Source organism: Rhinolophus hipposideros, assembly GCF_964194185.1.
Source record: "Rhinolophus hipposideros genome assembly, chromosome: 13".
Taxonomy (NCBI): domain Eukaryota; kingdom Metazoa; phylum Chordata; class Mammalia; order Chiroptera; family Rhinolophidae; genus Rhinolophus; species Rhinolophus hipposideros.
In genome coordinates, this window is record NC_138059.1 from 34111222 (window position 1) to 34137850 (window position 26629).

The following is a 26629-nucleotide window of genomic DNA, read 5'->3' on the forward strand; positions in this document are numbered from 1 at the left end:
ATACCAGCTGTCGTATGTATTCCTGAATGGAGTTTGGATAAACAAGCACAGTGACTGCAACCAAGGTGTTCAGGGCAAAATCAAAGATCTGGTAACAGAAGAATGGGATGATCCAGGCAGCGTGTTGCTAAACATAAAAAAAAAAAAATATGTTGTTAACGTGTTCGGTATTATAAAACGTAATTTTTAATTCAGAAAAACCTTTTCTTAATCTGAAGTTAAATGGAGGAATAACAATTCATTAAACCAGGTCATGATGGCAACTGGTAAGCCAAATAGAAGGAGTCAACAAACAAGGCTCAGATACTGATTTTCCTAGCACCATGCAATATTAACAAGAGATTGAAACTTCCAAAGATTCTTATACAAAACTGAGAATGACATATCTTACTCCTGACAGATAACTACACAGATTACACGTGTAAGGGACCGAGAAAAAGGCCCAGCTTATTCCAAAGCTGCTTACCTTGTATGCTCCATAAGTAGCCATTGCACAGATCAGGATCATGAGGAGAGAAATTGCAATAGCAATGCACATGTCTGCCAAAGGTTAAAAAGAAACAATCAGTAATAGAGCCATTTTTGACACATTTTTTCAGTCTCTCCGAAAAGGTACTTTGTTTATAAAGCAATTATAAGCAAAAAACTTTATACGGAGTAAACCACCAGAGTTCCTTTGGAATTTGAGATGATACTTTATGAAAGTGCTCAAAAGAGGTTCTCCCTAAATCATATAAATGCCTATCAATAAGAGATTGATTTATACAATAGTTCATTTCAAAAATGGGGAAAACACTGGTTACAGACATATAAAGAAAAGTCTGGTCTTCTGGTCCATTGAATTATATATATATAATAGGTTTTTGGTTTTTTTTTAACATACAAGTTGTCTAACTTGTATTTTATGAACTCATGCATGTGTTCACTGCCCCTATTAAAACCCTTCACTGGCTTCCCAACTCATTTAATATAAAAATCTCAGTTTCTTTTTTTTTTCCTCCTCAGCTCTTATCATGGACTTCACGTCTGTTTATCCTAGACCAGGCCTTCTCCAATCTCGTCTCACCTCATCCCACATTTTCTAGCTGACGCTAATCCAGCCATACCATTTGGGTCATTAAACACAGCAATATCATCCCACGTTAGGGAAGTTCCCACTGACTAGAAGAAATGTCACTCGTATTTTCACATGACAAGCTCCGCCTTTTTAACCACTCAGGTCTCAGCTCAAGGTCAACACCTCCGAGTTACTGCCCTTCCCAGGCACTCCCCCACATTACTATTGTATATTCTTTATGGCACATATCACTATTATCTTATTCATATTTGTTTGTGTATTGTCTGTCTCCCTCTGCAAGAGGAAACTTCCTGGGAGAAAGGACTTTTCTATATCTTGTTCACTACTACAAAACCAACCTCGAGAAGGGAACAGATGCCCAATACAGTAGCTACCAGTCACATGTGGACATTGAGCATTTGAAATGAGGTCAGTCTTAATTGAGATGTGCTGTAAGATTAAAATATATTCCATCTTTCAAGTTCCTAGTACAGAAAAGGAATGTAAAATATCTCATTAATTTTTACATTGATTACATACAGAAATTATATTTTGGAGGTACTGAGTTAAATAAAATATTAAAGTTAATCTCGCCCGTTTCTTTTAACCTCTTTTAATGTGGCTACTAGAAAATTTAAAGTTACATATTGTGTTTGTACTATTTTTCTATCGAACAGTGCTGGTCTATTAGGTTGGTGCAAAAGTAATTGTGGTTTAACAGGTTAAAAATAATTGCAAAAACCACAATTACTTTTGCACCAACCTACTAGAACAATACCTATATCAAGTAGTACAAACTAAACATTTATTCAAGAGGCCATGTTTCCATATCTTTAGGAGATTCTGATTAAAAGTATGGTATGACTGGGTTTCTAAAGGTAACGTGTGGGGGGTTATCGCTAGCTAACAGAGCACAAAAACCCATGAGGTAGAGTATCTGTACAGTGCTGAGTTTCCAAAACATTTCACACATATCTCATCTAGTCTTCTTAACTCTGAGGTAGATGTTATTCTCACAGAACAGATTATGAAACTAGGGCTCAGATTATGTAACTTGTTGAGAGCCTTAGCATCAAAGGCTGAACTCTGACTAATCCTGCTTTTATGATTTCAGTTTCTGGCTCCTTCTACTATACTATGCTCCTTTGACTTATACTTTGCATAATGACCATGAACCATCCTGGTTGCCACTTCCTATAGGTTATTTCTCCAAAGGAAAGTATTCTAGTTTTAGAACCATCCTCTCTGTATCCTCAGCTTCAGAGATGAGAGAACATTTTAAGCAGGATGTTTACAAACAGAAGCACAGTTAAAAGTACATTCCAGGACAGAATGCAGATATCAACAAAGACAGGTTGCCATCTTAAAAAAAGAAGGTTCCTCAAATTGGTGTATAGATTTAATGCAATAAATTTATAACAACACTGATGATTTTTATTAAAGGAGTAAAAATTTGATTCTCTAAAAGAAAAAAAAAATTAAGATTGTTAACAGCCTCCGAAAATGATTAGTATTAGTCCGTAAAAGATCATGATTTCTTTCAGGATACATACATATTTTATAGCTTATTTTATAATTTCAATGCTAACCTCTGTGAGGGAAGAGGTACCTACAAGGAAATTTCATGTATATCTCTTAGTAATCTTACATGGCCTATAGAAGGAATAAACTTAAATGCATTTTAAGTTCCTTAAATGCAAAGGGAAAGCCTCTGTTTATACAAATACAGAAGCACACACATATGCATTCTTGTGCTGTCATTTGTATACGAAGCAAAAAGGGTATTAGGCTCATTTTCTTTCCCCTGCAGAAAGCTATGACTACAGTGGAATATACCATATTTCCACGAACATAAAACTTAAACAGGAAATAAGCCCTAGCATGATTTTTCAGGATGCTCGTAATATAAGACCTACTCTAAAAATAAGCCCTAGTTAAGATCGTTAGCCAGACAGCCGTATTTAGTATGTCCGTTGCAAAACATGACATATTGAATAAAATATTAATATATAATTAAATATGAATAAATATTATTGATATTAATAATTAAAATAAATGACAATATAAATTAAAATTAAGGGCCGGCCGTTGGATCAGATGGTTGGAGCGCTGTGCTCTTAACACCAAGGTCTCCGGTTCGATTCCCATATGGGTCAGTGAGCTGCACCCTCTACAGCCAAGATTGTGAACAACAGCTCTCCCTGGAGCTGAGCAGCCAGAGGTTGGCGTAAACTGCCGTGGGCTACTCTGTGCTGTGATGGGCTACGGTGTGCTGCCCTGAGTGACCGGCAACCAGTGTGAGTGGCTGGCAATGAGCTGCTGTGTGCTTCCACGGGCTACCATGCGCTGCCATGAGCAGCCAGTGGCCAGCGTTGAGTGGCCAGCAGCCAGCGTGAGCGGCTGGCAGCTGATGAGAGATGCCGTGACCTGCTGTGAGCGGACCCACAACTGGTGACAGACTGCCTCAAGCGGGGGGCGCAAGGCTCATAATACCAGCATGGGCCAGAGAGCTGTGTCCTACACAACTAGACTGAGAAACAAAGGCTTGAACCAGAGTGGGGGAAAGGGAGAGCAGAAGAAAGGGGAGAATAAAAAATAATATATAAGTATTTGTAAATTCCCAAGTGGGTGCCTTTGGATGAGAGGTAAACACCTATGTAAACAGATGAACTCGAGACTTATTACCGAATGACCAATCAGAGTACAGATACAATGCATGAATAACGTGCGCACTTGATAACGAACAGATGTGGTTATGTCTAATGTGAATCTTCATAATTCAATACGTTGTGTGTTGTAATGGACGTACTTAATGCACTAGTGTGAAATAAAGACACATTTTCTAAATTTTGGTGCCTGCAATTTTTTGTTGCTTTTGTGTGGACCATCATTCTTAACTGTCACCATTTTTGTTGCCACTCCTGTTTCATAAGTCTTCAATTAACACTTGATTTAATGGTAGATTTAAAGAGAATATTTTGACCCCCAGACAAGATGAGTGCAAAAAGAAAGAGCTATTCCGTTGAGTACAAGAAAGGAATCATGGAGGGCTCCTGGGGCAAGAATCTTACAGCTTTCTGCTAAGAGAAGTTGGATCTGCGAATGGTCCGAAAATGGCGAGCAGAGTACAATAACCTCAGTCAACAGGTGGATGAGGGAAATGCTAAGAAGCGCAAGTGTGGATCACGTCACATGGGCAACCATTATTTCCTGAGCTGGAAGACATCATCTGTGGATGGACTGCTGACAGAAGAGCAAAGGTTTTGGTTGTGCGCAGGGCTGATATTCAAGCATTTGCCCTTGCAATGGCACCCCAGTTAGAAATATCCCCAGAAGAATTCAAAGCATCCCAACACTGGCTGGATGGCTTACTTCAGCAATATGAACTGTCTCTAAGATCGACAACACTGTTCAAGCTGGAAGATACTGAAGTTATTAAACATGGACTTGCATTCAAGTCCTTTTTTGATGGCATTGACTTTTCTAAATACCAACATTCCAACATGATTGCTATGGAGGAAACTGCAGTGTTTATGGGTCAAGGATCTCAAACGACAATTGGTCAGAGGGGTGCCTCATCAATCTACATTCCCCCACGAGTTATGAAAGTGCACATTGTTACCTGTATTTTGGCAATTTGTCTGGAAAGAAAGCCCCACCTTTAATCATCACTAAGGGCAAGAAAGATAAGGTTGAACGTGTTTAAGGCATTTATGTTCCTGAAACCGAAAAAGCCTTGTGCACATAAGCAGTTATATGGGCATTGGTTGATTTAATGCTGCCACTTGTTTTGTGACATGGCCAAAGAGGTCTGCTAGTCTGCTTCAGCCAGCACTCACCATGCTAAAGACACGAAAACCTTCCTTGCAGAGAGAATAAATCAAATAATAATTCTCACAGGAATGACTGCCTATCACCAGACTTTTGATGTTGCAATAAACAAGTCCTTCAGGGACCAGTTGTGCATGGAAATCAATGACTACACTGAAAATAGAATAGAGAGAAATCAACATGGAAACTTTGTGAAGCAAGCCTGCAAGAGGTCATGACTTGGGTGAAGAATTCATGGGATAAAATCACTGACAGCTGTGTTGCCAATGCACTATGAGCAGGCTACATGGACAAGAAGTGCTCATTGGAGAGCTCTATTGCGGGACATGAGAGATTGGGGCCAATGGTTCTACAGGAAATGGAGTTGCAAGAAATTCAAGCCAGAATTCAGGGTTTGGAGAGCTATGACGATGTTCCAGAAGAAGATGACATGACTGTATTTGAATAAATGTAGATTTTTGTACATGAATAAATGTAGATTGTTGTACATGAATACTGTGTTTCCCCGAAAATAAGACCTAGCCAGACAATCAGATCTAATGCGTCTTTTGGAGCAAAAATGAATATAAGACCGGGTCTTATTTTACTATAATATAAGACCGGGTGTAAGGTAAAGGTAAAGATAAAGGTAAAGAAATGTAAGGTAATGTAACATAATATAATGTTATGTAATCTAATACCAGGTCTTATATTAATTTTTGCTCCAAAAGACGCATTAGAGCTAATTGTCCGGCTAGGTCTTATTTTCGGGCAAATATGGTAAATGTAGATTGTCGTGCACCAAAAAAATAAGAAATCCCGAAAACAAGCCCTAATGCATCTTTTGGAGCAAAAATTAATATAAGACCCGGTCTTATTTTCGGAGAAAGATGGTACGTTGGCAACTTTCTCTTTTCCCCATTTATAAATGTGCTTGTTTTCCTCAGTGAACTAGACACTGTTATTTCATTTAATCCTTACAACAACGCTTAAGAGGTAGGTACTATTATTATATCCCCACTTTAGAGAAGGAAAAGATGACTAAGAGAAGGCAAGTACCTTGCCCAAGGTTACCCAGCTAGTAAATGGTCTATGAGATAGTCTACCCAAGAAGTCTAACCCCAGAGTCAGTATGACACCTAGCTGTGAAGGAAGTGGATTAAATGCAATATATTGGGAGTCACTGGGAAAATCCTGTGGTCTCCCTAAAAGGAATTGGACATCAATAAGCATTTATTATGTACAAAGCCTATTAGAATTTATAGCAATCTCTAAAACTTAAACTCAGGCAGAAGTTTATTATTTTCTTCTTTGTCTACTTTGATGGTTTCCAAATTGTGTACAAGCATATTTTATAATGAAAACAATAAATTTTATGGAAGCCAACCCATTATAGAATATTCTTTGACTACCTCACAGACGTTAAAAGACATACGTAAACAAGCAAGCAAACTCAAAGCTTTATTCCAAAAATAAAAATATTAATATAGCCTTTATTAATATAACAAAATAATCTTAATGAGAATTACATGTCCTGTTCTGAAAAAAACACACCACTCCAGAACTAAATCTCACATAATCATAAAAAGATTTTTTTTTTTTTAAGATTTTTGTTTTATTGGGGAAGGGGAACAGGACTTTATTGGGGAACAGTGTGTACTTTCAGGACTTTTTCCAAGTCAAGTTGTTGTGCTTTCAATCTTAGTTGTGGAGGGTGCCGTTCAGCTTCAAGTTGTTGTCCTTTCAGTCTTAGTTGTGGAGGGTGCAGCTCAGCTCCAGGTCCAGTTGCCCTTGCTAGTTGCAGGGGGGGCAGCCCACCATCCCTTGCAGGAGTTGAACCGGCAACCTTGTGGTTGAGAGGATGCACTCCAACCAACTGAGCCATCCAGGAGCTCAGTGGCAGCTCAGCTCAAGGTGCCGTGTTCAAAGTGCAGGGGGCCCTGCCCACCATCCCTTGTGGAACTCGAGGAATCGAACTGGCAACCTTGTGGTTGTGAGCCCACTGGCCCATGTGGGAATCGAACCGGCAGCCTTGGGAGTTAGGAGCATGGAGCTCTAACCGCCTGAGCCACCAGGCAGGCCCATCATGAAAAGATTTTAAACTTCCACGTTTTGCAAAAAATATAAAACTTGGAGAAATTGAAAGGTACAAATAAAATGAAAGTCATAAAATAAAGTATCCTATCACCACTCAATGAGATACTATTTACCATAACAAATGTTAATTTTAGATGATGAAATATTCAAAATTCTATTCTGATAAGTAATTATATAACCACATTGAAGAGACTGAATATATGACAAGCATATGAGATAACTTAGGTAGAACCAAAGTGTAAATCAAATAAAAACACCAAGTAGGTAACATAAAATGGGCTAATATAGTACACATTCTATCTCCTGGCACATGTTTATTCACCTGAAATAATGTGTAGCATATCATGGTAAACATGAGAACTACTCTGAGGAATTAAAATTCATTCCTTTTAATTATGTCACAGGCAAATGAAGAAATGGGATTTTTACAATTAGTAATAGTACTGGTCAGTGACAGGAATATCCTTTACTATATACTTTGCACAGCAGCTCCACAAACTCAAAGTCAGAGAGCACACTGGCTTCACATGCTTTCCTAAATTAAATTCCTGCCTTAATAATGCAGTTCTAATTTGAAAAGGATCCTATAAAAAGTTATACCACAGGCCACAAAAGGCATAATTAGAAAATGTTTCCAGATACTGAAGTCAATTATCACTGAAACAGAATAGGCACATAAAGGAATTCCCTGAAATCTCTTTAAGTATTCTATTTCTAATTCTACTTTCTCTTCTATTTCTTGGATTTGTTTCCATCCCATAAAACTTGTAGCTAGCTAGATAACTACCTGATTTATGTTCCCACATCGTCCTTGCCTAGTCATTCTTATGTCTCAATTTTATGTAATTTCTGGCACTGTGATGCATGAAAACAAACAGTATTTGGGGTATATTCTCACCATTATGTCTAGAGAAACATAATTTTCAGCTGAATTCATAGCAATGGTATGAACTACTCAGAGCAAACTACAGAGCCCTCAAACCCCACGGGGCAAACAGAAAACTCATGTTCAAGTACCTATTCCAGGGGTCTTACATTCTAAGACTAAAAGCTTAGGGAACAATAAGAAATAAGGCGGGCCCAGCCAGTGGCTCAGGTGGTTGGAGTGCCAAGCTCCTAATGTTGATATTGCAGATTGGATTCCCACATGGGCCAGTGATCTGCACCCTCTATAGCTAAGATTGTGAACAACAGCTCTCCTTGGAGCTGGGCTGCCACGGGCTGCCAGGAGTGGCCGGCAGCCAGAGTGAGTGGCCGTGGACTGCCGTGTGCTGCTGTGGGCTGCCATGAGCGGCCGGTGAACGTGAGTGGCCGTCAGCCATCGTGAGCGTCCAGCTGTGAGAGCTGCTGTAAGCAGCTGACTGGAGAAAATAATGGCTTAAACCAGAGGAGGGAGAGGGGGTAAGTGGTGGTGGGCCGGAAAAAGAGGGGGGAAAAAAAGAAATACAGCATAATTTTATTCCCCTAAAACAGGAGGAAGGTTCTAATATACTTTTTGAATGTGTGTGATGATTGTTCATAATATTTTATTGAAGTATATTCATACAGAAGAGTTTTTTGTAACTTGCTAATTTATAACTTTATTCTTAAACCCAAAATTCATTTCATGTGTACTCAATAGATTCATGTATCATGGTGTTGGGACTGAGTCCCAGAGAGCAGTTTTCAAGCTCTCGGCCTTGTGTGGGGGTGGTGCTCGCTCAGGTGGTGATTGGCCATTCGCTGTAGTCAGCTGGCCAATTGGCTGCTGATGTAACTGCTGTGGCTGTGCTGGCTGGCTGGTTTGGTTGGCCGGCAGAAAAGCAGACAGCTAATTGCGGATCGTGTGGATCCTACTTTGGGTGTCTCGCCCGGCCACCAGAGAGAATATAGGCCGCCAGCGAGAATATAGTGGTATGACTTCTTTATGTATGGCTCTGTTGGTGTTCCTTTTTGGCCTCACCATGTCCTGTGTTCTTAGATGGGGAGTGGGAGCTGAGACCCCGCATGACACGCTGCGTGACACACGGGATAAACATTGTGGCACTGCCAAGATTAACAGGATATAATCTTTGTTCTCAGATTCTTAGCATCTACTAGGAAGAGAGGTAAATATTCAATAGGAGATAATAAATGAAGAGCTAGGGGACTTCAGAGCAGGCAATATTATTTTCATCCAAGAGGAACAATAAAGAATTTATCAAAGGACATGCTTATTTGGGCTGGATCTTATTTTCCCTCATAAAATGTTTCTGTTGAGATATAATTCAAATGCCATAAAATTCACCATTTAAAAAAGTATAAAATTCACTGGTTTCGTTTAGTATATTCAGAAAGTTGCACAGCCATCTCCACTAATTCCAGAATATTTTTGTTCTCCCAAAAAGAACTCCCACACCCTTAGCAAGCACTCCCCATTCTCCCCTCCCTCCAGCCACTGGCAACCACTAACCTACTTTGGGTCTCTCTGAATTTTCCTATTCTGTACATTTCACATAAATGGAATCATACAGTATGTGACCTTTTGTGGTTTCTTTTACTTAGCATAATGTTTCCAAGGTTCATCCATGTTGTATGGCCTAAAGATTTAAAATAAGCTATAAAAATTTAGGAAGGGTTAACTAGGTAATTACGTCAACTTCAGGGACTCTCTCTTAACTCCTCACTCTCTAAAATAAGGAAATTAGCTCCTGCCAACCATACTTTTATATTGAGAAATTTATATTGACATAATTAAGTCTCATAAAGGTTGCTTATATAACAATAGAAAACCAAACCAATAAACAGCATTTAGATTTTTGTGATTATGTTCACTGAAGAACCGATGTGTGACTAAACCTGCAGAGAAGGCAATAAAATAAATTTAATAAAAGACATCCATGATTTACATAGAAATTTTTGGAAACACTACTGTGGGCCACTAAAGAGGATTTGCATTAAATAGAAAGGCATAAGTTGTAATTAGACATTTTTTTTAAGTTGCACATCTCTGTAAATTTATGAAAAATCATTGAATTGTACTCTAACGAGGGTAAATGTTATGGTATATGAACTACACCTCAATAAAGCCATTTTAAAAAAATGATGTAACCAGATTAATTTAACATAGTCACACAAAACACAACAGGATTTCCTGAGACCTAGACAAGTTGATGCTAAAGCATGGAAGATTTCTGAAAAAGAAGGCTAGGATTAGCCTTACCTAACACACAAACGTATTTGCTGGGGACATGGTGAACTGGCACTAAGCATTCATTCCCTCTTTCTAACGTGTCTTCCTATTTGGCACAGGCTAGAAAAAGCTAAAATCTAAATTTTCCAGATTCCTTTGCAGTTGGATGCCAGAAGCAGATTAGGTGTTCTCAGTTAGACGTAGACAACAAAGACTCTCTCCTCTGCCCAAACACCTTGGGCCTTGTCCTTGGCCCATTTAGTCCAGCTTTGGCACGAATCATGAGACAACTTATTGAAAATCCCTCACACTTGGTATCTGATCACCCTGCTATCTGATCAAATTCTTACCCCCCAACCCTCTAGAACTATCACCCTGGCATACCTTAAGCAAGAACCCCATTTGAATTTGTCTAGCAATAATCTCCCTAGCCTTGGGGCATCTAGAAGAACACTTAAAATAAATAAAAGTTTTTAAAAAAAAAATCTCCGTAGCCTTGATGTTTCCTCTTAGTAATTTTCTACCCACTGACCCCTTACCCTGCTTCTTGGTTATAAATCTTGTGCTTGCTGGAGTGGGAGTTGAGCCCGATCTCTCTCCCCTATTACTGTAGTCCCTCTTGAATAAAGTCTTCTTTACCACCTTTAATACGTGTCTGAATAATTTTCTCATTAACACAGAGTAAAACTGAATAACCTAGTCTCAGAAAAAAGCATACCATGTGAATCCACTATATAAAGTTCAAGCACATGAAAATTAAACAGATCAATTAGTGATATAAATGCACATGGTAAGTCTATAAAGAAAAGCAAAGGAATGATAAACAGTTCAGTAGAGTGGGATCTTTTAGGTCAGAGGAAAAGATACGCAATGAGGAAGAGACATGTAGGGCTCTTTGGAAAGTAAGGTGAAAATCAATTTCTTTCTTTAAAAAAAAAAAAAAAATTTTTATTGGGGAATATTGGAGAGCAGTGTGTTTTTCCAGGACCTATCAAATCTAAGTCAAGTCGTTTTCAATCTAGTTATGGAGGACACAGGTCAGCAGCTCCAAGTCCAGTTGTTGTTTTCAATCTAGTTGTGGAGGGCGCAGCCCACTGGCCAATGTGGGAATCGAACTGGTGCCCTGGTGCCATGAGCACTGTGCTTTAACCAACTGAGCCAATTGGCCTCCCCCAAAATCAATTTCTTAAATCAAGTAGTGGGTGCACAAGTACTTGTAGCACCATTATTTGATATGTTTTACAAATACTGTTTTATACCTAGTCAATATTTAATAAGAGATAATTCTATAAAGAATAAGGTAATCCATTGTTAATGGAAAAGCAGATTGGTGTTCATCACACATGAACTTTTTCTGAAAAGTTTTCTTTTTTCCAAAATAAAAATTTGGAGGAAAAAAATGATCCTCATGGTAAATCTATGCTAAATTGTAAATCACACTCCGATTTCAAAAACATTAAAATGCAAATGCAAACAACAAAATGAATCATCAGAGAAGCAGCAGATGAGGAAAGAGCAAAGGAGGAGCAGCACTGGACACCTAAGCTAATTTAGTTCCTACTGAACCTGGCAAACTTAGGGATTCAAACAAATCAAGGGACTCTGTAGGCTTAATGTAGCTAATTTTTAAAAGACATTAAGCAAACTTTCATGGTACTCTCGTAGGCAAAGTAAGGAAATGTACACCAGGCAAAATAGTTTGGTTAAGTAGAACATTCAGATAAGTAGGTGAATGATTCTATGAGGTCTTCCATTTTTCTTTCCAAATCCACTCTTCACCATCCAGTTCTCTGCTCCAGGAGGTTGACCTGTGTGGGCTATCAACAGGGTTCCCTTATCCTCTGGCTTTAATTGAGTTCAGCTAGTCAGGAGCCCAGAGATTAGAGAGAGGGATGAGAATAGAGAGCTAGGCTACCTCTGGCTATCAGGTTGCCCTGGGTTGGCTTATGGCCTTAGACCAAAGGTCACCACTTCTTATGAAGAGGTTAACTGTATGACTCACACGTTCCCAGCTCCAGTAACCCCAGCCTCCCTCCCATTTCTTCTTCAGGTCTAGGGACAGTAACAGCTGGCCTTGATTATCCAAGTTACTTCACTATCCCTAGGGGTCTTCATACATCTACATCTTTGTAAAAAGATCTAGAAAATGAATTATCCTTTTAAGAAAATGAGCAAGGTATAGAATATGCAAACTTTTGAGCAATGTGATTTACAAGATAAATAGATGGAAGGAAAGGTGCGGATGAGCATAAAGAGTCAGGTGGTTCCTATGGCTCAGTTTCCCTTGCAGTTGCCTATGTATGTCTATTTCCTCAAGACTGTTGGGATCTTTACGAGTATGCACAAGGGGACAAGTTGTGCAGACTGCCACACTTGTTTGTGGGTTTGTGAATAGAGAGCAGGTAGGTAGCTGGGGCCCTTTCAGGACAGTGCAAGGAGAGGTGCTCGGTGGTGCCAATAGCCATTATGGAAAGCCCCAGCTGATCATCCTGTTTTTTATTTCTATTGCTTAGATTTTATTATCAAAACTTCCAAACATACACAGAAACATGTAAGTATACACAGAGAAGTATAATGAGTCCCCATCACCTATTTTGCTTATACTGTTTCATCTATGATCACTCCATACCTATCCATTCTACCACTAGTGGAAATCTGGATTGTTTCCAACTTTTGGCTATTATAAATAAAGCTACTGACCATTTTTATTCATGGCTTATTGACAGGGTAGGTAGAAAGGTAGAAATGAGCAGAAGGAGGGAACCAGCCTCAGTTAGAAGGCCCCTTGCAGCTGCTCTTACTTAGGTCACAGATATCCTGCTCTGCAGGATATTATAAAAAAAGGGGGGACACAAAACAACTAGCTCAGCAGGATAGCAGGCTCACACCTGCCCCTAAAACAAGAAGAAGGAAAAAACACTGGAGAGGGATGGGAAAACATCCTGCTTATCAGAATGTACACCCAGCTTCTCAGACCTATTTCCATGAGCTCAAACAACCTTGGGAGCAAGAAGGGAGTATGGGGCACGCTAGCTGGGAAAATGAGAGATACTGGAGAGGGAGAGGGAAAGACAATTCTCACGCAATGTAAGTGAGGAGAGGCTGCTTCCCTGTCTTCTCGGTCAGCCTGCTCCATGTTTTGGAGTGGACTTTCTTACTAATAAACCTTGCTTTTCTGCAACTCCCTTAATTCTTTCTCTTGACTGAATTCTTTCCTTCAAGAAGATAAGAATGGAAGAAAAATGTCACTCCCAGTAACATTACGATGAGCACAAGCATTCATTTCTGTGGGATACATTTCTAGGAGTAAAACTTCTGGGTCATAGGGTAGACGTTTACTTAGCCTTAGTTTTCCCAAAGTGGTCATATGATTTACACTCCCAACAGCAGTTTGAGAATTCTGGTTGTACCACATGCAGTTTTTATTGTCAATTCTGTTAATGTTAGCCATTTTGGAGGGGGGGCCATGATTCACTACTGGGCTTGTAATTTGCATTTCCCCTATAATTAATAATGCGGAGAATATTTTTATCTGCTTATTGGTCATATGCATATCTCCTTTGAAGTATCTATTTTTTCTCATTGATTTTACTCAGAACCATTTATTGAAAAGACCATCTTTTCTCCACTATATGCAATGGTTTCTTTTCCTAAATCCAGTGATCATATATGGGTAACAATACTTAATGATTTTTATGGCCATTTCCTTCCTCAGGCCAGGTGTGTCTACCCAATGAATAAAATAAGTTTGACTAGACAGACAAATCTGCAAAATTAATCAGAAATTAATTTGGATAATCTGCTGTTTGGTATTACGCATAGTACTGACACTTCCTGTTATAGCTCATTGCCAATCCCTGAAAATCTTATAAAAATGTTATTATTTCTACTCAAAGTAAAACATTGGTAATATGTCACACACGTTTTTCAAACATTATTCTTTGATCTTTTAAATCAATAAATAATTTTTTCTGTAACTTTTTATTTTGAAATCATTTAAGGTATATAGGAAAGTTGCAAAAAACAATAGAGTTCAAGTATACCCTTCATCCTGTTTCCCTTAATAGTAACAATTTATCAAAAAAAGTAACAATTTATCTAATAGTGTAATTATCAAAACCACAAAATTAACATTTGTATAATACTATTAATTAAACTATAGACCTTATTTGAATTTCACCTGTTTCCTCCTTTTTCTGTTCCAGAACCTATTCCAGGATCTCATACTGCATGTGGTTGTGTCTCCTTAGTTTTCTCCCATCTATGACAGTTCCTCATTGTTTCCTAGTACAGTCATGCTCCACAAACGACGTTTCGGTCAATGAGAGACCACATTTATGATGATGGTCCCATAAGATTTTAATGGAGTTGAAAAATTGCCATCACCTAGTGATATCGTAGCCATCATAATGTCACAGTGCAACGCATTACTCACATGTCTGTGGTGATGCTGGTGTAAACAAACCTATTGTGCTGCCAGTCATATAAAAGTACAGACATATAATTATGTACAGTACATAATACTTGATAACAATAAAAAATAAATGACTATGTTACTGGTTTATTTTACTATACTATACTTTTTATTATACTCTTTCTACTTACAACAAAGTCTTTTGTAAAATAGTATGCTGTGACAGCAGCAGCCTCATCTCATTAACTGCGTCTCTTGATTGTATGATTATCTCTTGTGCTTGATTTAATCTCATGTTGCTTTATAAATTTAGTGTAGCCTAAGAGTACAGTGTTATAATGTCTACAGTAATGTCCAAGGCCTTCACATTCAGTCACCACTCACTCACTCACTCACGCACCCAGAGCAACTTCCAGTCTTAATCCTACAAGCCTCCTTCATGGTAAGTGCCCTATATAGCTATAGCATTTTTTATCTTTTATACTGTATTTTTACTGTACCTTTTCTATGTTTATATATACAAATACTTAACCATTGTGCTCCAGTTGCCTACAGTATTCAGTATAATAACATGCTGTACAGGTTTTAGCCTAGGAGCAATCGGTTATACCATACAGCCTAGGTGTTTATCAGGCTATACCATGTAGGTTTGTGTTAAGTACAAGCTATGATGTTCACACAATGACAATCACCTAGTAACGCATTTCTCAGAACGTATCCCCATCACTGAGTGGCACGGGACTATATAGTCAATTTTTTTATAACATAAAAATATATATTTATTTATAAATTATAAATATGTATTATTACTAATATTTTTGTATTATATAAAAATACAAATGGTAAAGGACTGAAAATCCTTAAATTTTCTTTCTTTATCCCAGCAGATTTTCCTATGTGCCCCACTTAGATGTAAATAATAGTAATTTGGCTTTCTCTACCAGATCATTTTAAGAAAAGATCACATAGAAAAGTGAGACATATTCTTACTCTATTTCTCAATAACATCTTCAGACAGGTACCACCATTCCAAAAAGATATCAATTTAAAATTGCTATATTCCATAATTTTCAAGCACAATTTAAAGCAATTGATTGTACCCATTTCAAAGACTATTAAATTCTATCCACATGTAAGTTAAATATTAGAAAGGCGGGCAGCCGGTTGGCTCTGTGGTTAGAGCGCAGTGTTCATAACACCACGGTCGATTCAATTCCCACATGGCCCAGTGAGAAACAATGGCTTGAACTTGGAGCTGAGCTGCCAGTGGGCAGCCAGTTTACTCAGTGGTTAGAGCACAGTGCTCATACCACCAAGGTTGCCGGTTTGATTCCCACATGGGCCAGTGAGCTGCACCTCCACAACTAGATTGAAAAAAACCAACGACCTGATGCGGAGCTGAGCTGCGCTCCCCAAAACTAGATAGAGAAAAAAACGACTTGACATATAGCTGATGGGTCCTGGTCTCCAATATTCTCCGATAAAAATTTAAAAAGAAAAAAGTCTTGTCAGAGATAACTTTTGACCTATAAACTAACTAAAAAAAGAGATCAAAACACGTGAAAAGGAAATGTAAGAGAAAGGAAGTAAAAAAAGAATTTACTCAAGTGAATATCCACTCTTCCGTCCTTTTTAATGTGTGATTTAAATGATCAATAAAAGTAATTACTAACTATCCTCTCATTCCTTTCAAATATGTGAAATATGAGAGAAACCTCAAATGCACAGCAATTACTATCCAGGACATTACAAAACATTTACTATTTTAAACACCAGCAAGCCTTTGAGGCTAAATTAAGCCTATAGAGTCAGATAGTCATTACCCAGCTTAATCTCTGGCAATTAGAACAAGGCATGCAGTATTACTATTTGATTCAGATAGAACATTGCTGCATCACTTAAAACTTCTTTTTCTAACCTCAATTATCTTAGAAAAGGAATCCTGCTGCTAGAAACAGTGAAAGATCATTTATTTTTGAGTGTCAGTCAAATATTTTATTTATAGCTTAAATAGTCTTTTAACTCTGGGGAAGAAGGCAGAGAATAATTTAATATTAATGGAGCTCATTATCCTGTCTAGAAGAATTCATAAGAGTAACAGCATTGTTCAGAATACAGAGAATGAACAATGTAACAGCAGAAGTCAGGTCTTGGTCTGACAAGGTCCCTAACCCCAAGACAATATAATGCCCTAACTTCTCAGAACATATTAGGAAGCAATGGTGGTAAAAGATGATGGATATGAACTGTCTCATGGTTTTCCCTTTACTACCAGTTGTTTTCAGGTTCCTCCTCTTGAACGCTAATGTTGGGGCTCCTTTGGGGCTCAATCCTGGGACCCTTTCTCTTTTTTCTTTACTATTTCCCTAACATAAATACCAATTTTAGGTTGTTGTCCTCAAATTTACCTCGGGCTAGCCTTCTGGGTTACAAATTCACATATCCAACTACCTTTATAAACTCTCCACTTTAAGCTAAGTCACATTCCAACTACAGTATATCTAAATAAGAATAGTTAGTAAAACAGCAAAATACACTGAACACTTATTATAGGCCAGACCCCATTCTCAGCATTTTTCACGTACTAACTTATTTAATCATCACAACCATCCCATGAGGCAGATACTATGATCATCCCTATCTTTCAGAGGCGGAAACTAAGGCACACAAGGTAACTAGCCTGATGTTAACACATTTAATACATATCAGGGTTAGGATTAAAACTAAGGTAACTAAGGTCTTCTGGCTTCAGAGCCTATATTCCTAATAACTATGCTAAGCTAAGTCACTTAAATCAAAATCGAGTTTTCTCTCTCAGGTTTATTCCCATCTCCTGACCCCAGATTCTCTCTTCCCAATAAAGAGGCAGGTAGTTTACTTAAGTTGGAAAGTAGGAATCATCTTAGATTCCTCCCTTTCCCTTACTGCCCATACCAGCAAGTTCTGTCAATTCTACCTCCAAAGCCCAGCCTCATCCCCATCCCCAATGCAGCCTGTATTGCAGAGAAACGTCCCCAAAACCAGTCTACCCATTTCTGTGCTCGCACATTCAGTCCCCTAAATGCATTGTCCACTCAGCAACAAAAGAGATCTCCTTAAAACACATCAGTTCATAACCACTGAATTACTTAAAACTATTGAATAGCTTTTTCTCACTCTGAGGATAAAATCCACAAGCCTCACTGTGTCTTCTGGAAGCATGAAAATTAATAAACAGAAACCTCATTTAAAATGGAGTCAAGAGGCTAGAAGGGAGACTTCTCCCACTCCTGTCACTCAACGCACACTACTGACCCCAAAAGGAAGAGACATACCTTGCATTTTCAATAGAAAGTGATACTACTTTACTAAGTAAGTAGGAAGAAGAAAAGATTGCTCCTTGCCCAGTGCCAGCTCAGCCAATGGGAGACGGCCATAACTGAGCCAATGAAAATTCACTTTACTTTGAACTTGTAGTTTCCTCCAGGGGACTCTTTATTTACAACAACCCTTCCCAAGTCCATAAACAGGCATTCCTCTCCTTTGTTTCTCTGGATTTGCAGATGGTTCTCCATTAGACCCCCATGTCCTGAATTTCAATTCTTTGTTCTTCTGGAATAAACCCATTTTGCTGGAGAGATATCTGGCTGTCTATTTGTTTAAGGTCAACAAATACTACCAGTTTTTCTCTAAACTTGCATCTTGAGCCACTCTCCCCCCTTACTTTGCCCCAGCCATTTTTTTTCCAAATGTATTTAAAGTTCTCCAAAAGCCAATGACAAATAAATTTGCATGACCTTTTGTTTGGAATATGCACAGCACTGCCCCTTTCAGTTAGCATGGACACAGCATGACTATAATTATAAAATGTTCAGGTTCCTGTGATCTTAGAGCTGGGTGCCTAGCCTTCTCCCTGTCTATCCACATTCACATCCCTGTGTATGTTTCTACTTATCAGAAAAAGACCTCAAATCCACCAAATAACCAGCAACATAATTTCTAAAATGTAGAATGATCACCCCCTGGAAGAACTGTAAATAATGAAACACAATAGAAGACAAAATAAGACATACAATATCCTTTTAACCCTCCTTCCTTCTATTTACTCCCTCTCCTTCCCAAAAGACCAAAAGGCAGGGGTAAAAAGACTATAACAAAGCAATAATTTGGGCATGTTAACATGACATGTTAAAAAGAAAAATGAAGATACCTCATTTAGACTCTTGTACTTGGAACACAGGCAGAACATGGGCAGTACATAAATATTTGTTGATTTGCTTTGCACCAATGGAAAGAAAGTTAAATATGAGTTCAAATGGGCCTATCAATCAATATTTGTAATTTAATAGGAAGGACTGGCAGCCGGGTTCCCTGCCCTTGAAAATACCAAAATACCTACAATTGTTCTCTGATGTACTTACTGGCATCATCCATGAACTCAAAGTCAGCTCCTAATTCAGAACTTGAAAAGCGATACTGATCTAGGTCAGCCAGGGCGCTCAATAGAATCAGCAGTACCACAGCATTGATGATCTGCAATAAGAAAGAAAAAACAATTAAGCAATATACCTAATATAAAGTCCTTATAAGAGAAAATTATACCGACCATATGGAATTTAACTTCCACAGAGACTTAACTTGCAAAACTGAGCTCCACCTACCGGAGGGCAGGCAAACATTCCCAAGGCTGAAACACTGCCAGCCCCCTCAGATGCAGCCAAGGGCCAGTGGATCGGTGCCCAGATGATGGCTGGATTTCACCTCACTGCCCCCTCAAGCCAGCACCCTAGAGGAGTGAACAACAGGCACAAATGTATGCAGCAGCCCTGACATCACAGGGTGGAAAAGCACAAAAACTCTCGTTAGACACATACTCTAACGAGCAACTACAAGTTTCTGTAGGTGAGAAAACATTTTTCATAGGTTCAATCAGAGCTTTGAGACCATCTAGGAAACAGTGTCAGAAAATGAATGCAAAGCTGCTTAATGGCAAAGCCAGCATCCTTACTCCTGCAGTAGCTCACGTGAGCCCCCTTCTATCCTGGGCCCACATTTCTGTCTTCTAGAAATTGCTGAATACATTTTCTTTGGGTACTTCAAACTCAGATAGTCTGAGCGGAAATCATCTTCCTTAATACTTCCCACTTGTGTTCCTCTTTTTCTGTTCTCTATCTTAAAAAACAGCCTCACCACTAATAATCAAAAGTGGAAAACACTCATGCACTAAGTGCTTTATGCGGATGCTCTCTCTTAAGCCCTTCAATAGCCTAATGAAGTAGGTGCTAACTTACCCCATTTTATAAATGAGATAACTGTGGGCCCGGGGTTAAGATCATTACCCAAGATCAGGCAGCTAATAAATTGTAGAAATAAGATTTGAATCTAGAAATTTTGATTTCAAAACCTAATCTTTTAAAGTCTCCTGTCATACTTGAAACCTGATTATCTTTGGACTTTCCACCTTCCTTATGCCCTACATCCAAACAACTGCAAAATGCTGACCATTCTATTTCCTGTATTTCTACTTCCTTTATTCTTCCCAACTGCCCTTGATGTATACTATGCACATGTACCAACTGTGATAAGCTGAGACTGGTTGGTATTCCTCCTTTTTACTGGGTTTAGAAATGTATGATAGAACTCTATGTTTTACTCTTGTCAAAGTGGAAAGAAATGAAGAATCTTCAAAATTTGAGAAAATTCTTTTACTAACTAAAGGCATAGCCTACTATAAAAATCTTATTTGGGAATACCTACTTATAGAAGAGGTTCATATAATCAGGTTATTTGTTTTACAAAATATCCACTCGGGAATCCATTTTTTTTAAATTTATTTATTGGGGTGACAATTGTTAATGAAATTACATAATTTCAGGTGTACAATTCTGTATTACATCATCTATAAATCCCATTGTGTGTTCACCACCCAGAGTCAGTTCTCCTTCCATCACCATATATTTGATCCCCCTTACCCTCATCTCCCTCCCCCCACCCCCCTTACCCTCTGGAAACCACTAAATTATTGTCTGTCTATGAGTTTTTCTTTCTCATTTGTTTGTCTTGTTTTTGGTTTATATACCACATATCAGTGAAATCATAGGGTTCTCTGCTTTTTCTGTCTGACTTATTTCGCTTAGCATTATACTCTTAAGATCCATCCATGTTGTCACAAATGTTCCTATATCATCTTTCCTTAACGCCGAATAGTATTCCATTGTGTATATATATCACAACTTCTTTATCCATTCGTCTATCGAAGGACATTTTGGTTGTTTCCATGTCTTGGCCACCGTAAACAAAGCTGCAATGAACATTGTAGTACACGTGTCTCTATAGAGAAATGCTTTCAAATTTTTTGGGTAGATACCCAGGAGACCAATTGCTGGGTCATATGGTAATTCTATTCGTAATTTCTTGAGGAACCTCCACACTGCCTTCCATAGCGGCTGCACCAGTCTGCGGCAATCCATTTTTAAATGGCAATGTTCAGTGGTTAGGATTGTTAAGATTTGGAATAACTTTTTCCTTTCTCTGTCTTCCAAATTTCCTACTATGGTCTGACTACTTTTGGGGGAAAACACAAACATACATATATATATGAAAAGAGCAATTTCCCAGACCATGCACCTATAACTAATTTAAATATACTGTAAGCATGTGGTTAAAAATTTTTTTGAGGTACAAAAGGGTATAAAGTAAAAAATAAACTCCTATTCCTATCGACCAATCAATCACCTTTCCCATAGCGGTTTTTAGAGCTACCCATTTCTTGTTTCTCTCCAAAGATCAAAAAAACTTCATGATACATTTTAAAGAGTGTATGATTAGCAAAATTCATGTTAAAGAAAACTTTTTGGAAGATACCTAAGGCTTAACAGAAGGTACAAACTAGTCCTATAACTGGCACATGACGTTTGGCAAAGATGTTCTTAGATAAACTGTAGACTTTTCTTGGCATTTCATTCCCTCTATCCTCTTACCTTTGGAAAAGGCAGTCCAAAGATTATGGACTAAAATAAGATTAGATGAAATAACCTCAGAAGATGTTTTGAAAAAGTGAAGTACCATACAAAGCCAATGTACTTGCTAATGTAATGGAGTTGGTTTTAAGGTTTAAAAGAAAAAAACATAAATTTGGGATTCGCGGGTGTGCTTTCATGAAGGGTTGAGTAGGGAGGGGAAGAGAAGGAAAGATGAGGTGATGCAGTATATCTGGTTACAGAAACATGGCCCAGGTTTAGGGAATCCACAGGGCTAAGTTGTGGAGTTTGGACTGTATTCTAAATGTAACCAGATGCCAGTGAAGAATAATAAGGAAGGGAAGAATGTGATCTGATTGGCATTCAAAAGAGTAAATTACGCAAAACACCTAGAAATTAGTTCCCTTCTCTCTTCACACCTGAACAAGAACCATATGAAACCATATGAAAGCTCTTGGCTGGCATCAGAATTACCCAGATCTTCTAAATTAGTGTTATGCGGCTACTTTTCTGTCCTTTCAGTTTCAATGGACCTGTCACCTCTTAATCAGTTCGTTATTATCCCCTTGCCTGGCTTACTTATCATAACACAGGAACTAATTGCCTACAATAGATCAGGTATTTGCTAAGTGCTTAGGAAGAACTCCCCAGGACTCAGAATATAAGGTTAAATAACACAAAGCATAAAGCAGTATGCACAACAAGAGTTCAGAGAAAGAACAATGATGTTCAGAAAAAGACATTATCAGAAAAAGACATTACCGAAGCCACCGGGTCTCTGGGAGGTGCAATGAAGATGGTAGCGTTTGGACAGGGACTGGAAAGATGAGAAGGTTTTTTAGAACCTCAGAGGCATAAAAAAAAAACCAAACAAGTCCAAGTATGACTAAGGCCACTGAGACAGGGGCCTGTACTGAAAATAGCAAATAGTTCAATTTGGTTGGAACATAATATATGGAGGAAAATGTTAGGAAATGAAATTAGAAATGAAGACTGGGGCCAGATAGTGGAAAGTCCTCAAAACCACAACAGTAATTTGAGGCTTTATTCAAATAGTTAATAAAGATGCCTAAAAGGTTTTTGAGGTGGGATCAGAGCTATGTCATTAGGAAATTCAAGCTGGAAGAGGCCGGGGAGCTAAAATGGAGGCAAGAAACCAGTCTGGAGACTATTGCAATAGTCTGGCTGAGACCTAATTAGGGTTTTATTCACTCATCTCTAATTCTCATGCCAACCCTGTAAGACTGTGATCTTACTTGTGAGTTTGAGAGGTTAAGTGACTTTATCTTATAGTCCTATGGGTTGAAGAGCCCTGGTTTGAACCCCAAGGCCTTTTCACAAGGAGAAAGAATTTTTAGAGACTTAGAAAATGACTAGATGCAAAGATAAAGGGAAGCAAACAAGACTGAGATTTGAAGCCTTATCATTATCAGAAATAAGGAGGATCATTTGAAGGACTACGAAAAATACTTGTAGAATTTCCAAATAATCATGTTTTTATCTTGTCCATCTGGCCTCTAATCCCTTCTTTGTAGTCAATCTTTGATACTCAAGCCTGATCTCTGTTTTTCTGTTTGCCTACTCAAGTTTGAGAGACTTGTGTATCTAGTCTTGTGTGCATTCCTGCTCTCCTGTTCAGTCTCTGAACACGTCACATCATTCCTGACAACACAGTTCTGACTAATAGTTTGGTGTGTTCGTCGCACTCCAGAGTGGATCCTGGTTCCTATACTTAGCTGTGCCCTAGATGCTTAATAACTGTCATCTGCTCCTATACCTCTAGCCCTATGTACCTACTAGCTGTGCTCACAAGCCACAGATCACCAAGTCCCCTTCCAGGTGCCCTTGTTCTTTGTGAGATAGTCCAGAGAAAGGAGATATATGTAGAACTAAGATGTAATGATAAGGTCATTATACTTCACAAATGTCTCACCGTTTTGCTCCTAATCACAGAGTGAATGTTTCGTAATAGAAGGCATGTGCCAACACATACTTACTGTATTATTATGTAGAACTGAATTGTTGGATCGTGTAAGATAGATGTTGAGGAAAATTTGCCTTCATTGGTTGATGTGAGCTTTTGTCTATTAACTTTTGTCTGTTCCTGTATGTGAGGTGATTTCTGTGCTGCGATCAGGGGTTGAGTCAATTCCCTCTTTGGTCTCATTCTCCCAAGCAGGGGAGACATGAGATGAGGTCGCTTTTCTATCTGTGCTGTGATGTGATGGTTAGCTTAGGGTTAAAGGAATTCTTGATCAGGGGTTGTGAGAATTCCCTCTTTGTTCTGTCTGTTTCGCCCACATCAACAGATGAAGAGAAGAAGTAGCTAAGTTATATCAGGACGACGTGACAGGCACATTGCCAGGCTTTGGAAGACCTTGGGCTGATTGATGATCCCAAGCAAGAACAGTAGATGTTACTTATCTGGATGAATTGGCCCTTCGGCCGGATAAGTAATATATTTTCTTTTTTTTATCATTAACTGCAGGACCCTCCCAGAACTGCCTATTCCTTGACAGGGGAGGCAGGCACACAAAACTTGGCTCTGGGGTGCAGCTAAAGAGATATGTAAGACAGATCTCAGGTGGGTTGATATTAATTGATTGCTCTTTCAAGAGACTGCTATTCAGAAGATTTGCTGTTTCAGGATTGCTTTTCAGGATTGGATTGTTTTGGAGTAAGAGATCGGAACTTGCCTCAATGGACAGTAGAGACTTTTTCTGTTGAACTGTCATCATTCTAGCATCTTTGGGAACTTGTATGCAGCTTGCAGCTTACAATGTCAGAAGACTTCCTAACTTACAACTACAACAACAGCAACATTCTTCAGATCGTTAACACCTTAAAAACTTACATACAGCTTGCAGCTTATAGCATCAGAAAATGCCTTGACTTCTAACAACAAAAAAGACCACAACAGCAGCATTCTTCGGAACTAGCAAGCAGCGAAGTGGGAAACGCCTGAGTTTCTCTCAGCTACAGACCTGGCAAGGTTTTGATTTATGACTTTTCCAGTACTGTTCTCCCCCAGTTTGGTGAGCTTTTGACATCTACTGTAATAGTTACTATCCTATAGAGCTTATTACTGCTTTTGGATACTCCTTACTGATGTTATTTGTACATTTAGCCAAGTGATTTTTGAGCAATAGTAAACATATGTTGGGATCTCTTAAACATATGTATGTGTACTCCTTTGAGGTGACATTGTTATCATATATAGTTTAGTCTTAACCACCTTTACTTTCTGACATTAACATATTCTATCAATTGCCTTTGTCCTTTGCTATTGCATATTACTAAGTTAATTCGATATTAAATAAATAAATTAATTAACCCCATTCTAGCGTGTGTCCCTCCTCCTTTTCCCAGCTCATCATTACAGATGGGAATGTGGCACACTGTAGATGATGTAAATTCAGTGGGGTGACAGGGTGATCCATGAGGACCTAGGTCTATGCAAAGCGGTGGGATGGGGTGAAACTAGCCCTGGCAACAACTAAACACAGTCAAATGGAAAAGGTCAAATACAAGTCAAAGCCCCCAAAACATTGGATAAGAAGTACTTCCCAAAAGAGGGAAAATGGAAATCACCCAATCATCTATTCTGACCAAGAATTAAACGTCACCACAAAAGAGAACCAAGAAGATGGTGAGACTTGCCAGGAGAAGATTATGTAATAACCACAGCTAATCTAAATGAAAAGAAAGAGAGGGCATGTTTATTTTCTCATTCAGTTAATGCTGACTTGCATTTGGACTTTCTTTGTCCGTTTTGGTTGTGTACAAACTGTTCCTATTCTATTTACAAAGTGTTCCTTTGCTATCACATATTTTTTCCTTGTTCTTGACAATGATTACTTCCATATGTAAATAAATTCAATTTCTATCCAATTATTTAAGTGATGTTGAGGCCCTTGTATTTTCTTCTGAGATCCAAGTGCTCTTCACCCTTATGTCAGATATCAGATCCTAAATGAACAGTGAGACTTGCAGCTTAAATCTAAATAACTAAAAATGTAAAATGTAATTATCAGCTCACTTTTTAAAAGCCTCAATAAAAGAAACTTAAGAACACTCAAATCCACTGAGACAGTAATGACACAATAAACAGAAATTGGCACAGAAAGATGTGTCCAAAAATGATAGTTGCAGACTTACCTATAATGAAAACTTGAAACAAAAGTAGAATGGCTAAATAATATTACAACCAAATAACAGAATCCTAAGTAAGCATTAAAAATCACATTCAGAAAATATTAATGCCAAGAAAACATTCACAGTATAATGTTAAGTGAAAACTGCAGTCTAAAAATGTTACATGATTCTAATTTTATTATGAATATTTGTAATATGCTCACATGATAAATAACAGACTAAAAACACTAAATCATACAATGTTATAAACCAGGTGGTAGGTGTGCAGATGACTTATACCTTCAATTATCTTTATATCTTTTTGTATTTTCCAGAATGTCTATCATGAGTATAATTGCATTCAAAGTCAGGAAAAATTATTTAAAGCTTCAAAAATATTTGTAATATAAAATGTTACAGATTATTATTAAGCCTGATTTAAAAGAAACAATTAGTAGTAAAATGACCGATAACAAACAAATATGGCTGGGCCTTCAAGTCAAAACTTGGAAATAGGTTTACCAGGAGAAATGTCAGAGTAAAATGGAGTAATAATAATTAAGAGATCTGCCACTTCCAATAATGGTGAGCTAGGTAATACAAACCAATCTTTTCACTGAGGACAACAAGAAAATCTGGACAAAATATAAACAAATGTCTGCGAGAAGGCATTAGAGAGCTAACAAGGAAGTGAAGAAATACTGGGCCACCATCCAGTACAAGGCAGAAATAGCCCTGGGGACATTTGTTGATTTCAGAAAAAATGGATGAGAGCTAAGAGCTTGAGCAGCACCACTGATAGTCTTGCTGGGACAGGGTGTGAAAGCCTGGAGTACAGGGCTTGCTTGGCCGTAGTAGAGGGCAGAATTCCTCAGGACTTTGCCATTAAGAACCTAAAGGGATAAGGTGAACCAGAAGTAAACAAGCCTTCATAGGGACACAGGCCAGCTTTGCCCCATCTGAATCCTGAGACTGGATTAAGGGGATCTCCAGATGCTAGACCCCTG

General features: G+C 38.4%; 1 protein-coding gene across 1 annotated transcript in view; it reads right to left on the reverse strand.

Moving 5' to 3' along the window:
- LAPTM4B (lysosomal protein transmembrane 4 beta) overlaps positions 1-26629 on the reverse strand; it is an 87127-nt gene that overhangs the window by 33095 nt on the left and 27403 nt on the right. Inside the window, exons 2-4 of the mRNA XM_081071133.1 lie at positions 18930-19041; positions 467-540; positions 5-127 (exon numbers count right to left, since the gene is read on the reverse strand). Of these exons, the coding sequence (XP_080927259.1) occupies positions 5-127; positions 467-540; positions 18930-19041 (309 nt within the window). The remainder of the gene's footprint in view (positions 1-4; positions 128-466; positions 541-18929; positions 19042-26629) is intronic.